At 37.9% G+C, this 15717-nt stretch overlaps 1 protein-coding gene across 1 annotated transcript in view; it reads right to left on the reverse strand.

Annotated features, from left to right (window-relative positions):
* Positions 1-232: 232 nt before the first annotated feature.
* CYP19A1 (cytochrome P450 family 19 subfamily A member 1) overlaps positions 233-15717 on the reverse strand; it is a gene marked incomplete at its 3' end in the record, with an annotated part of 33827 nt that continues 18342 nt past the window's right edge. Inside the window, exons 4-9 of the mRNA XM_081048965.1 lie at positions 9502-9678; positions 7441-7555; positions 4690-4804; positions 4089-4251; positions 1353-1594; positions 233-487 (exon numbers count right to left, since the gene is read on the reverse strand). Coding sequence (XP_080905091.1) covers positions 233-487; positions 1353-1594; positions 4089-4251; positions 4690-4804; positions 7441-7555; positions 9502-9678 — 1067 coding nt within the window. The remainder of the gene's footprint in view (positions 488-1352; positions 1595-4088; positions 4252-4689; positions 4805-7440; positions 7556-9501; positions 9679-15717) is intronic.

A 15717-nucleotide genomic window follows, 5' to 3' on the forward strand; every position in this document is an offset into this window, starting at 1 on the left:
TTTCCCTGCAAACTCTTGGCCTCTATATTTTCTCTTCCTGTGGTTCTCCTGTTTGAACAAAATCAGATGACCGATGTCTCCTGGTTTGCTGACAACCCATAGGAGGTATACCTGTAAAATGCCGCAGACCACCAAATGTTCACTGTGAGGATGACACTATCTGGCAAAGATGGATGGTTTCCTTGTGAGCTACTGATGAGAAGTGCTTCAGAGTAGGTACTGACCAATCTTCTTAGGATTTGAGGCATGTGTCTGAATTTCTTGGGATAAAAATCATATTCAGTAAGTTGGTGTTCTCATCCGGGTGCACGGCCAAGTCATTTATTTTCTGCATTTTTTCAATACACGCTTCTCGACTTTGCAGTGTCTGCACATGGAATCGTTTCAGAAGTGTAACCAAGATGACTTTCATCATCACCATGGCGATGTACTTTCCCACACAGCTACGGGGCCCAAAACCAAATGGCTGAAAATACCTGTAAGGAACCTATGAAAACGATCAGACAATTAGCCAGAGTATTGAAGGCTAGCATTATGCAATCTCTGTTTGATTCACTCAAACAGTTTGTCTAGTCCACATCTGAACTTACATAGTGCCTGTTGCATAGTAGATTTTCAGTAAGTTTTGCTGACCAACTGTCAACATGACAAGGGTCGCTCATACAGAAACAATGAATTAGAGAACTGAATTAATTAAAATCATTTTTCAATACCATATGCAAATGAAAAAGAAGGCACTGAGGGTATTATCTGGAGAATAGGTTATCAGCATCATTGCCTCCAATTTGACATAATGGAAGCAGAATCTACAGTATACTTCAATGATAGAAAAAGAAAATGCCAAAGCTCTGCTAATAGCCAACTCCTATTTAGAATGGGAATTAGTGCTTGTCGGATCATTGGGTGAACCGAGGGAAGACTGCAAAACCCAAATCTTTTGGTTTCATTTCATTTCCACCTGAAGCAGAAGTGGACTTTCCTTGGCTTAGATAGTGTAATCGCTGAAGCTACCTGATGACAAAGTTATAACTTTAAATGGAAAAGTAGGTGGGTTGACTTAATCAAAATTCAGCTCATTTTAGTCAAATTAAGGGCCTGACTTTTTTACATTTTGACCTATTATCTCGCCACCATGTAAATAATCCCTACAGCTGAAGACCCAGCATCCTCGGCTTGAGGACGAACATGGTAGCCATGTTCCAAGCTGGGGGATACATGTGTTCCTGGTGAGGTTGTGGAGAGGAACAAGTAAATAGAATGAAATGTACATGACGCAAGCACAGAGCCAGAGAGGATTTAACAGCTGACATTTTTCAAGAGGGGTACATTTAGTTTTAAGGAAGGGCTCTTACGTTCTTTGCAAAGTTTTCAAGAGTAAATTCATTGGGCTTAGGGAAAAACTCGAGCCTATGCATTCTTCCAATATTCAGGATGATGTTGGTCCCCTTTTTCACTGGGTAGCCATCGATGACATCGTCCTGTAAGGCTTTGCGCATGACCAAGTCCACAACAGGCTGGTACCGCATGCTCTCATAAATAGCATTTTCCACCACTTTTAATTTTTGAATATCATCAATCCTTATGTCTCTTTCACCTGTGGGAGCAGATAAAAAAGGACAAGGAGGTAATGTTAGTTTCAACATGTGATGGGCATTAAAACTCCTATAGTTTCCACAGAACGATTTGCTCTTTGTTGGAAAAAATTTTATATCTATAATTCTAATGCAAACCAGCAACCTGGGCCAAATATGTTATGTTTGTCCCACAGAGTACTTTATAAACATTCATATTTGAAGCCAATTATCTTAAAAGCTAGCAAATTTTATAGAAAAGCCTGGATTTTTAGAAAAAACAGAAAACGCGGTAACAGTGGGTTCCTATCCCCACCTGACAAAAATGGGCTGGAGTTGAGTGGCCGATGAGCCCTTTAGAGGGGCAATTCCTCTGCAGTCTCATGTAGACCCACCCAATCTGCTTCCAACATTTATGTGTCTGGCCTCTGAGGTCTTGGAGTTTTGTCCCCTACTCTAAATTCTAGGGGACATTCACTCTTTTTCTCGTCAAAGTGAGAGAGTGAACTTCAATACATTTTCTCCTCTGGTTGCCTGCGCAGTCGTCTGCCCAGGACACATCACTAATGGCCCGCCATCTCTTCAAGAACAACCTGTTGCAGTAGAGTGGCAAGAAGCCCCTCTCTCCCTACCACAATGATATGGGTGCCTCAGATCAGCCTTCAGTCTGCTGGGGGTTGAAGGACACACCCACTGTCTCAGATTGGCCTGATATTGGTTAGAGAGGCTTGAATTACTCCCAGCATCGGTAAAGCTTCAGAGCACCCTCAAGTGGGATACCATTTTTGCAGAATCAAAACAGCCCAGGATCCCGTGGCAGCCCTATACTCGGGAATGAACAACTATGCATTCAGGAAAGGTCTCACTTGGTCAAAAACTCTAACAGCCCTGCCCCTCACATACTGCCCTTTGTACACTCAAGGGTCTAATAGAGTGTATTTATCTGGGGTGAGGAGGTAGAAGAGAAGATGACGGAGAAGGTAACCAAAAGTGTTCCCTGGGAAGTCATCACCATATGTAGCTAGAGGGAGGATGGACACATGGGTAGACGGTTCTGTGGCTTTTATATCTTTGCAGAGGCCTGTTGACGTGTCAGGGAGACATCATGGGGCACAAACACTTTTCGCCTCTAAAGAAATTGTATTAAAGGCTTATGGTCTCAAGAGTCATCCCCACCTTGTTCCCTGAACTCCATCATTCTGTGGCCCTCTCTTCATTCCACTGAATTTGCTTGTGGAGTTCTCCTACCAGCCCGTGAGCCCCATGAGTACAGCTATGGCACTGGCTTGTTCACCACTGTGCCCCTACAGCTGGCACAGTACCTGTAACCTGATGCCAGCACTCAAGGGAACATTCTGGAATTTGGAGCCCAGATGTTATTCCAAGCTCCTTGCTATCTATCTTGCCAGGCAATTCCCCACCTACAGCTACACATCTGTAGATCCCTTTCATGTATTTAACTCTTCTATGAAATTTCCCCTTATTGTCAACTATTTCAAGCAGCACTCAAATGGTTTTAAAATGATGGTGCCTTTCTACCACCAAATAACTCCTTTCACAGGGATTGTGTAAGGTCAAGAGAGAAAAGTCTACATCATTACTGACACTTCATCAAATATGTCAGAAGTGTGTCCCTAAAAAGATTACCCATGTGGACAACATTCCAAATAAGGAATTCTGTTTTCTCTAAGAAAGCAATTCTGACTTCTTATGAATATGCCAGTGTTTCTATGGACGGGTGGTAATGTCAGGAGCTGTGGGCAGAATGATGTTGGAGCAGAGCAAAGAAAGGAAGAGGAAGTGTTAGGAAATGCTGAGCGGGAACCTGGGGCCTGCGCTGCAGAGGAGATGGAGAGGGTCAAGGGATGAAGAGGCCAGCATCCCGGATCAGGGTGTGAGGGAAGCTTATCAGTCTCCTGCTTTGGCCATCACCCTCTCCTTCTCCTTCTGCCACCAACTGGAAGTTCATTTGTGAAGGGACTGCTTGAAACCCGGAAACACTGCTATAAATGATAGCCATTTCCCTGGGGAAACCAACAAAAGCCTTTGTCACTGAGAAGGTCAGCAAAACGTTGTGTACGATCGCATAATTTTTTAACACAGATCAATACAACTATATATATATGTGTGTGTGTTTATGCGCACATAAAAAAAAAGACCTTGAAGAGTACACAGCACCAGTGGTTCTCCCTGCGGAATGGGAATGAGGCTGGGGAGCAGAGTGGAAGGAAATGGGGGCTGTCACTTTCTACTTTATACATGTCTCTATTATTGAATTGCTTCAATGAGCATGTATTATTTTCATAATTAAATAAAACACAGAAGGAACCATATTTTTAACATACCTGGCATAATGAAAGTGTGACAAAATGACTTGCTTTATTGTTCTCTGGGTGGATTACAATCACCCAGAGAACAATAAAGTTCTTGTTTGACATCAGATTCTTAGAATATAAGAAGCTGATATTCAGAAGGAATTTTTTTCTAAGCTCTCTTGTTTATTTGATAGATTCTTACCAACAACAGTCTGGATTTCCTTCATTATTGCCTCTTCAACCTTAGGGTGCTCTGCAATGAGAAATAGCAGGAACAACACAGAGACAGACATGGTGTCTGGTGCTGCGATCAGCATTTCCAATATGCACTGGTTCACATTCTCTCTTGTCAGGTCACCACGTTTCTGAATAATTGAAAGAGGAGAGAAAAATTGGAAAAGTAAATCAAAATGTCACAAAAAGAGGGGAGGACACACTCAAGGATCAACAACCTCACCAAAATGAAATCATAGAAATTACACATCTCTGTAATTAACTGTGAACAGTTTTCATAATCTTCAGCTGAACACTGAACGATAACCAATTATGTATGTATATAGAGTGTCTTTGGGCTCTCCCATTTTTATATTTTGTATCGTGCAGACACAGAGTCACTTCAGTCTTAAAGGTCAGTCTTACCAGAATGCCTAAGGAGTGAGCTATTTGGGTTGAGCGGTATAGAAGTACTGAAGCAAATACTTAAAAGCAGAAGCATGCAACAATTCCTAAAGGAAATCTTTACACATCTGTACACAGTCATAAACATATGTTGTGTGGAAATTATGGTTAGTCCAGGTCAGTACCTCGGCAAAAATCAACTCAGTGGCAAAATCCATACAGTCTTCCAGTTTGTCTGCTGTGGAAATCCTGTGTCTTTTTTCTTCTGTCAGAACGTCTATGGCATCTTTCAAATCCTTGCTGGAAAAAAAAGTGAAACTATAACCTATCTATACTCAGTTAAGACATCTAGAAAAATGGATTCATTTGCCATTTGTTTAAATAAAATGATCTGCTTTGATGCCATTAGTGCTCATGAATAACTGAATTTATACTTAATTATTCAGAAATAGCCTTAAATTACATATATGTTATACTTCATGTTAAGGAACCAGAGTTAGCTAAGATTTCTAGATGCTGGTAGAAAATCAAAGCTATAACCTCTAGTTAAGAGTTAAAAACTGGTACCAAAAGCTAAATCCAATCATGTTTTCTGATTTTTGATTTGGCCAGCACAGTGTTTAAGTTAAAAAGCCAAAACCAAAATCAATGAATGTCTGTAGTGGGGGCATGCACTTTCCAGTTTGCCATGCGCGCCTCCGTTTCCAGTTGTCTTATAGCCGCCCAGCCCACTTTTATTTGCCTGGCCCTCAAGACTATATTGAGTTTGAGATTTCTGTTCTATAAAATAAGCTCAAATGATTGAGCATTATTCTTGATATTTATTCTCATACCTTGCAGTTCCTGTCACATAGTAAACACTAAGTAAATATTTGTTAAATGAATGAATGGATGAATAAATAAGTCTCTGTGCATTTTGACAGTGGAAGGAAGAGTACCTCGGACAGAAGGTCAGATTCTACTCCAGGATGTTCTCTTTCTACATAACCTACTTTAAGTCTCTGAGCCTTATGTCTGTTTTAAATTGAAGGGATCAGACTAGAAGAACAATAGGCGAACTTGAGATCTAAATTCTATTATTCTTGCCTTTGTGCTTAAGTACATGTGTTCATGGGTAAGTGTATTGTTCCCCAATATCAGGAAATAATATTCTGTATTACATTAAATATAATGCAAGCACCCATTTTAAGGTATTCTTTGGCTGCAAAGCCTTACACTTGCTAAAATAAAAAGTAGAAAACAATACTGCTGTAATATTGGGAGTTAAAAAGCAAAAATGTAAAATTGAATAAATAGGGATGGGATTAGATATTCTAGAATCCTTTCTATAAATATATTTTAAGTATTGGCATAATAAATAAAGACAAATATCGAATGATCTCACTTACATGTGGAATCTCATGAAAGAAGGAAAGAAAGAAAGAAAAAGAAAGGAAGGAAGGAAGGAAGGAAGGAAGAAAGGAAGGAAGGAAGAAAGAAAGAAAGAAAGAAAGATAAAAAGAAAGAAAGAAAGAAAGGAAGAAGGAAAGAAAGAAAGAAAGAAAGAAAGAAAGAAAGAAAAAGAAAGGAAGGAAGAAAGGAAGGAAGGAAGGAAGGAAGGAAGGAAGGAAGGAAGGAAGGAAGGAAGGAAGGAAGGAAGGAAGAAAGAAAGAAAGAAAGAAAGACAAAAAGAAAGAAAGAAAGAAAGGAAAGAAAGAAAGGAAAGAAAGAAAGAAAGAAAGAAAGAAAGAAAGAAAGAAACAAAGAAAGAAACAAAGAAAGAAACAAAGAAAGAAACAAAGAAAGAAACAAAGGAAGAAACAAAGGAAGAAAGAAGGAAAACCTAAGCTCACATATATAGAAAACAGATTGGTGGTTGCTAGAGGTGGGGGTGGGGGTGTGGGATGGGGTGGGCAAAATGAGTGAAGGGGGTCAAAAGGTACAAACTTCCAGTTGTAAAATAAATAAGTCATGGGGATATAATGTACAACATGGTGACTACAAATAATACTGTATTGTATATTTGAAAGTTGCCAAGAGAGTAGATCCTAAAAATTCTCAAGAAAAAATAAATTATAACTATGTATGATGACAGATGTTAACTAGACTTATTGCAGTAATGATTTTGCAATATATACAAATATTGAATCACTAAGTTGTACGTCATATAGGATCTCATTAACCTATATCCTCACTCTGGAAGGCACGTGCTATTTTACTTAAAATAACTTCCCAAGGCCATTAGTTACTAAGTGGTAGAGATCAGATACAAACCACGTCTGTCTGTCTCTAGCTCGCATGGGCTTTTCACTAATGGTTGGAGGTGGCAGTGTTTAGTGGCTGGCTACTTACCCTCAAAAAACCCCTTGACTAACTAAGGCCATTGGGCATTTGGCTAGTTTTCAGCTAGACAAGTCTAAGACCAAAGCAAAGCAATTTAATGACAGTTTCAGAATCCCCCAAAGACACAAGATATGTAATTTTAAAAAATCACATATTTTATTGAAGTTCATTATATATATTATGAAAAAAAATTCTTTTGAGATGTCTGTCAATTCCTACAAGGGAAATTCATTCAGAAGCAACACAACTATAAAAGAATCCTGTGTTTCCATTTTTCCAGACATGCAAAGAGAATTTTGACAGATAATAATGATAGGTTCAGCCAACCCTTCTGTTCAACTCAAAACACACTGCAATGTTTTAGTTCTGGATGTGGAGCTCTCAGACCACCCACTTGGCCCCCTGGCTAAGAAGCTGCCCTGGCCAAAAGCTTCCCTTACTCTTTGTCTAGCCACATTCAGACAAATTGATGTAGAAAATGTTTCATTAGCAACTTAATCTCCTTTGTGGTCTTGGGAGAGCAGAAAACTTGTTGAAGAGGCCCACAATAGCAAAGACACAATGAAAAAACAATCCAATCTCTCAGATAAATTTTCCAAACTTGTATTACTTACACAGACTTTTCATATTTTTTGTATAGCCAAGAAATCTTAAAGAAGATATCCGGTTTGAAAAGGAGAGCTTGCCAAGCATCAAAATAACCCTGGATTTTAACTACAATGGCATTTTCTGGAAGAAAAAAAAAAAAAAAAAGAGCAGAGAAATTGAGTAAAAACGTGAGCCCAAGAAGAGTACTGTGAGCAGAAAAGATTCCTTGTAGGTTCTCCTACCAGTCTGGGGTTCTAAGCTAGGCAAGGTTTCACCTTCAGTGGGCATTTTAGCCATGTTAATGCTGCTGGACAAATCAACACTAATTTATTCTGCTGGATATTTAAATCAGCGAGTTGACCAGAGATTTGTCAGTTTTCCAGTTTGTGATAGAGACACAGCCTAGAATCTCACACGTCCCTCTTTGAGCCTCCATCTCCTTCCTATTTTTCTGGACATTGGGGAATAAGAGGGGCACTGGTAATTATGGCTGAGATGGCCTCAATTCTGGCACCTGGGAGAGCAAAAAGCCGTGCTACTCTCCTGTTAGGCAGCCAACAGCCACATTTTAACTTCATTTGGTATTGGGTAAGCAGAGCCACTAAGTGGATAATCTACTTGAATTATGTACCTAATTAATAGTTTGTAAGTGTATTCTTACCTCATAGTGCTTTTTTTTGTATTTTTTTCATAGCACTCATCACCTAGCTTTCATGCTTATTTATATTCAGCCCAGAATGTAGTCATCTTAGTATCGTCAGTATTTTGCCTTGTGTCTCATTGATAGTCTGCTCTTAATAAATGTTCTTTAATTCAATTGAATACTAGGGGAAAGAAAACCCCTGTTTTTTCCAAATTATACACAAGGGAAGGGAATAGATATTAATTTTCAACTGCTAAATACCAGCTACCGCGCAAGATGCTTTACCAAAGAGACGTCATTTAATCCTTATAACTTTGCTAGGGGAGTGATAGTATCATCATTTGGCAGATGAAGAAACTGCAGTTCATAGAAGCTGAGAAACTTGCCCAACGCCATACAGTGTGGCAGGCAGGCAGGCCGGCCCAAGGGCTGGAGCCCAGTTCTATCCGACCTCAGGGCAATGTCCTTTCCTCTTCATTTTACTGGGTCCCTTAGACAAGTAGAGTTTAGCAAGGACTGGGAGAGGAGAAAGGAAATAAAATGAACTCTGCATGGCATATGCAAGTTCTTAGCACCACCGTCTGTATCCATAAGTTAACAGAGATATTTATAATTCCCTTTACAAGATCCTTCCTAATAATCAAGGCTAGCAGGGAACTAAGGAGCAGGGACCTATAAAATATGTTCTTGCCTAACCTGAGGAGAGGTGTGTATAAAACAGGCAAGCTGAAATTGGAGTCCCTGCCTGAACGGGATCAGGCAAGAGGGTGTGACTAAAAATCCTCAGTGAATGGGGACTCCCACCTGAATGGCAGTCAAAAGAAAGTAGCTTCTTGAGTGAGCCGTCTTGCCAAGGTTGTTAAAAACGCTAAATGACAAACTCTATGTAAAGAAACTTTTTATACTACTTGGTACATGGTAGGTACTCAATTAATGGTAGCTATCATCATTGTTTCCAGCAGCAGCAAGCAGTGCCATTACCATGGTAGAGAGTCAAAGTTTTCACACTTGCAAGCTTTGAGGGCAGGGTGTGATGTATACTCGTATTTATATAGATGTATGTATATGTACATATATGTATGTACATATCATGCAAAGAAGAGAGGTTAGAAATAGTTAAATACATTAGTTTGGTGTAGGATATATTAATGACCAAATGAACTGATCACATTTGTTAAGTTTTGACTTTGGGTAGAATCCTATTTCCTAGAGCAACGAGGGGACTTATAAAAGAAATCGAAGATGGTCCCTACTTTACAGAAATTTATATCTCATAAGCAAACAAGGCAGACACACTAGGAAAAAAATTATTAGGAAATATTAGAGATGTTTAAACAGGAACTATGTAGAAAACAGCATGCCATTTCTTGAGTCTGCTATCGCTCTTCTCCCCTTGTTCAGTAAAGGGCAGGATGTCAAGTCAGGAGTATGAAAATTTCAGTACCGTCCAAAGGGATCCTCAGGAACAGCATGTTAGAGGCATCAAGCATGACGCGCCTCATCAGGGTCAGCACGTCGACAAAGCCCGACTCATTTTTGACCTCCTCCAGCCTGTCCAGATGCCTTACGACGGATTCAGCACAAATTGTCACCATGTGCACGAGGCCAGGGCCAGTCAAAGCTGAAGGGAACGCATCAGAGAGTGAGCCTCGGCAAATTCCAGTTCTCTCTCTCTCTCTCTCTCTCTCTCTCTCTCTTTCTCTCTCTCTCTCTCTCTCAGGCGATTTTGGCTTTTGATGTTTTGAGCTTAATTGTCCACAATTTCTTATTCAGTAACTAGGTGGAAATTTTCATATTTTTTTTTACGCTTTTCTGTATTCCCCTAATTTTCTCCAAGAATGTATCACCTTTTTGTTTAAAATGAATGAACGAATGAATAAATCTTATTTTGAATAAATTACTATAAACTTTTCTTCATGCTACGGCAAATCAGACTGCAAGTGAAACATTTAGTACTGGGGCCATAAACCACAAATCAGTTTGTTTTCATATTTATTGTTTATATTTCCCTCTAAAGAAAGTGTGGATTTTAGCCAGGGTGATATTTATTTTATGTTTCAAAAGGTGGCAGGATATTACTACAGAACTGGTCAAATTGGTACTAAACTATTTGATCTAAGGTGCTTCCTTTTAAATTGTTGTTTATATGTTTAAAATGCTAGTCCTATAAATTACCAAAAGTGCCCTTCTCTTAATTTTGGTTTCTCTTCAAACTACTTTGAGATTTATTTCACTCAACCGGTATCATAACAGCTAAGCAATTCTTTGTTTAGCAGTTTTCCTCAGTGGACTGGGGATTCTTTAAGGACTGTGGCAACCTCCTATTAGCATTGTACTTCAAGTCCACAGTACATGGTGGCCCTCAAAACATTTGTCAAATAGACGAATGAATGAATGGATGGGTGGATGAATGAATGAATGAATGGAAACAGGTCTGGTGAACTAGCTCTGCTCTCACCCTTTGCTCTGCTCCTGACCATCTGAGCAGCTAGTGGATCCTGATGGTAGAGGATCTATTGTGGGAGTTTAACTCTTAGAGTCCCCCTTTCTTCGTTCTAAGTTTCTTTCAGCATTCTTTAAAAGGAATCTCTCTTTTGTATGTCTTTGATTACTCAGACTTGCTGTTGCTGTTAAAGTCAGAGTCCTTGAAATGCAATGAAAAACCCTGAGGAATTTTGTAGGCATAATTCTATCTTTAAAAACAAACACACAAACAAAAAACAGCTGCGGAATCTCCTGAAGGTAGACTTTGCAAATTAAGAAAGAAGGCCTGGTGAGTGGTCCTAGACTCTTAAGATTTCTACTTATATGAAAAAAGAAAGGTTCTGACTGTAGGAAGGATTTGGCAGATATGAAAAGCCAGGATGTTATTCCCTGGGTGACTATCACATCCACAAGTGAGACAAACGATTCCTTAATGACTCAGTCTTTTGTGTGGAAGGGTTAGCTTTGAATATCACTGGTGGATTTCTGCCACGCTGATGGACGATTAGCCTCTATGTCCAAGAGCTTGATGCCACATTCCAAACACATAAATAAAATGTAATAATATTATTGCTTATAGGTAGTGGTATGATGTAGATATGATTTTAATTTTTACAATGTGCTTAAAAGTACTGAATCTTATTTAATTTTAAAAAATTGAGCAAGTAACCATCAATATAGACAACTCCCTTGGCAGTTTCAGGAAACACAAGCTATTTCTTTCCCCTCCCATTTCATTCTCTGCCTCACCCCTTCCCCCATAGGCCATTGCCTAAGCTGAACTTACCGTATTTTGCTGTGTATAAAGCACACTTTTTTTGCCCAAATTTGTGAGGGAAAAATAAGGATGTGCATTATACAAGGGTAATACTAATTCCATATTTATATAAATGTTTTTAATTCTTTTATTTATGCTTATGAGTTAAAAGTGTAACTCTAGAAATCAATAACGATAGCCATACGCAAAATAATATCCTGGAATATGACCATCAGTTTTGTTGAATTTAGGATGAACTTGCAACTATGAAGAGTTCTTGGCCTCCTATAATGTGTAAATCTCATAAATGTGTTACTGGTACATAAAATTTCTTATACCTTGTATCTGTTCTTATGTTTCATAATTATTTGTTACATAAAATTATTATACCATAATATGTTAAAAAATAAATGCTAAAATTCTTTTATAATACAAAAAACAAGTATCTAAAGATAAATAAATACAAATTTGAATTAAAAAATTAAAATGAAAGATTTTTTCCCCTGAAAATTTGGGCCAAAAACATGGGTGAACATTATACACAGGAGTGCATTGTACACAGCAAAATACGTAACTATTTCTCCATAGACCGACTCAATGAGTCACTATCTTCATTAATGTTACTACTTTAGATACCAAAATCTATCCCAAACTTTCTATTCTGACAGGAAAACCAACAAGAAGCCTAACTCTAAAAGGAGATTCATTAAGAAATGCTTGGGGCTCTCACTGGTTATTAAAAACGTCACACACAACGATGAATTTTCAATAATAAGCAATTAGCCCTCTACTTTTGACATTTAATTTGGATCCAGTTTTATAATGTTTTCATTAGAAAGATCTGATCTTTCTTATATAGGGTTAATCTTTAAAAACTCACAAAGATTACTTGATTAATTTCCAAGCACTGTAGATTCTACTCTTTTAAAATCTCTTATATTGGTGCCCTCCCCCCCATCAGCCCTGTGTCACGGCAGTAGCTCTTAACCATTCTCACTGCTCACAGTCATGCTTCCTTCCAATTAATTATTCACTCTGCTACCAGAGGAGTTTTTCTAAAACGCAAATATGTACATATCATTCTGCTTAAAATCTTGAATGATTTCCTGTAGCTTCTGAGATAAGCTCAGCTCCTTGCCTTAGCCCAAGAGTCTTTGGTGACTGGCCCTGCCTTCCACTTGGCCTTGCGTCTTGCATGGATATGTGCAAGCACGTACCCATGCAAGGCATAAGGGTCTGATTACAGGTTCCTGGACATGTCATGCTGATCTATCCTTTACTGCGTTGGAGTATCCTGTTCTTTCCTCCTGTGGAATGTGTCATTGTCATACTTTCTTAATTTAGGTAGCATTTACCTTCTTTCAAAACTCATCATAAGCATACACTTCTCTAAAAAGCCTCCCCTTACATCTCAGTGTGTTTTAGATGGCCCATTTGTCCATGCTCTGTAGCACTCAGACACACATCTACCATAACACATCACCTAGGATGGTATCTGGTGATGTATTACTCTGCCACTCTGCCCCATCCCCCCATTATAGATTCCTTGAGGGCAGGGACTATATCTTGTTTCTCACTATGTCCCAGGCACCTAGTTCAATGATGAGAAGACAAAAGTTTATTAAACAAATGGATGAGTTTGGAGATTCTATTAATTCTTGCATGTCAGAATAGAGGATATTGGTATATGAAAGTTAATTGCTCTTAAGTACTAGTTCACATATTCCTAATACACCTGGCCAAATGATAAAGTAAAATAAAATGTATATTTCTATAAGATCTTACAGCATTATTTCATTTATTCTTCACAATAACCCTAGAATTCACGTTCTGTAGTGTTTATTACCTTTCAAAATTGTTTTTATTGGTCTCATGTATATAAAGCAACATAATAGACATTTATTTACACTCCTCACAAAGTGATAACCCTTCCCCCTAGTCTACTACCCCTCTGACATTGTATATAGCTATTAGAATACCATTGACTATCTTCTGTGTGCTGTATTTCACATCCCGTGACTATATACATACCGTGTTTCCCCGAAAATAAGACCTAGCCAAACCATCAGCTTTAATGCATCTATTGGAGCAAAAATTAATATAAGACCTGGTCTTATTTTACTATAAATATATATTTACATATATATATATTTTTTATTTTTTTTTATTACAGCTGCACAGTCTATGAAGTGATCTATCTCCCTGGTAAGTTCAGTGCCCACCTGGCACCCTACATAATCTTTACAATATTATTGATTATATTTCCCATATTGTATTTCGTATTCCCATGACTATATTATGACTACTAATTTGCACTTTCTAATCACTTCACCTTCTCCCCCATCCTGACCCCCCCTCCCATCTAGCAACCATCAGTTTTTCTTCCCTATATCTGAGTCTATTTTTGTTTTGTTTGTTTGTTTATTCTGTTCTTTAGATTCCACATATAAGTGAGATCATATGGTATTTATCTTTCTCAGTCTGACTTATTTCACTTAGCGTAATATTCTCTAGGTCCATTCATGTTGTTGCAAATGGTAAGATTGCATTCTTTTTTATAGCCGGGTAATACTCCATTGTATAAATGTACCAGTTTCTTTATCCAATCATCTATTGATCGGCATTTCAGTTGTTTCCATATTTTGGCTATTGTGAATAGCACTGCAATAAACATAGGAGTACATATATTTTTTCAAATTAGTGTTTTGGATTTCTTTGCATAGATACCCAAGAGTGGAATTGCTGGGTCATAAGGTAGCTCCATTTTCAATTTTTTAGGTACCTCCATACTGTTTTCCATAGTGGCTGTACCAATCTGCAATCCCACCAACAGTGCATGAGGGTTCCCTTTTCTCTACATCCTCACAAACATTTGTTGTTTGTTGATTTATTGATGACAGCCATTCTGACAAGAGTGAGGTGGCATCTCATTGTGGTTTTTATTTGCATTTCTCTAATGATTAGTGATGTTGAGCATTTTTTCATATGCCTGTTGGCCATCTGTAAGTCCTCTTTAGAGAAATGTCGCTTCATGTCCTCTGCCCATTTTTTAATTGGGTTGTTTGGTGTTGAATTGTATGAGTTTTTGATTTTTTTATTTATGAATTTTGGATATTAACCCTTTATCAGATGTATCATTGGCAAATATCTTCTCCCATTCAGTAAGACATCTTTTTGTTTTATTGATGGTTTCCTTTGTTGTGAAAAAAACTTTTTAGTTTGATGTAATCCCACGTGTTTATTTTTTCTTCTGCTTCCCTTGCCTGAGGGGATATATCCTTAAAAATATTACTAAGGTTAATGTCCGAGTTTACTTCCTATATTTCCTTATAGGAGTTTTATGGTTTCAGGTCTTACATTTAAGTCTTTAATCCATTTTTAATTTATTCTTGTATATGGCACAAGAAGGCGGTGCCATTTCATTTTTTTGCATGTGTCTGTCCAGTTTTCCCAGCACCATTTATTAAATAGACTGTCTTTACCCCCGTGTAAATTCTTGCTTTTACTGTCATAGATTAAATGACCATATAGGCATTGATTTATTCCTGGGCTCTCTATTTTGTGCCAGTGACCAATGTGTCTATGTTTTTATGCCAAAACCATGCTATTTTGATTGTTATAACCTTGTAGTATGACTTGATGTCAGATAACGTGATATCTCCCACTTTGTTCTTATTTCTCAAGATTGCTGTGGCTATTTGAGATGTTTTATGGTTCCATATAAATTTTAGGATTATTCTAGTTCTGTGAAAAATGTCATTGGTAACTTGATAAGGATTGCATTGAATCTATATATTGCTTTAGGTAGTATGAGCATTTTAACTATATTAATTCTTCCTATCCACGAGCATGGTATATGTTTCCATTTACAGTGGTACCTCAGGTTTCTAATGTAATCTATTCCAGAAGACCGTTAGAGTTCTGAAATATTTGAAAACTGAGGCATGGTTTCCCCATAGAAAGTAATGCAAAATGGATTAATCCATTCCAGACCCTTAAAATCAACCCCTAAAATGGCAAATTTAGCATGAATATTACTATCTAATGATACCATAGATCCATAAAATTTATGGTGTTCATAAATTGAAATGTTCATCAACAGAGACGTTGGAAAACCCAAGTACTACTGTATTTGTATCTTCTTTAATTTCTCTCTTCAGTGTCTTATAATTTTCTGAGTACAGGTCTTTTACTGCCTTGGTTAAATTTATTTCTAAAAATATTTTATTATTTGTCTATTACCTTTTATGAATAAGGAAACTGAAGCTTAGAGAGGCTGAGTGACTTGTCCAAGGTTAGATAGCTAGTAAAGTGGCAGAGCTGGGGCTCAAACCCGCAATATCTAACTTTTCCATTAATCCATTCTGCAATTTTGTCACACATTAGAAGATTTATCTGCCCCAACTTGAGTAGTGGCAA

Source organism: Rhinolophus hipposideros (assembly GCF_964194185.1).
Source record: "Rhinolophus hipposideros genome assembly, chromosome: 5".
NCBI classification, from domain to species: domain Eukaryota; kingdom Metazoa; phylum Chordata; class Mammalia; order Chiroptera; family Rhinolophidae; genus Rhinolophus; species Rhinolophus hipposideros.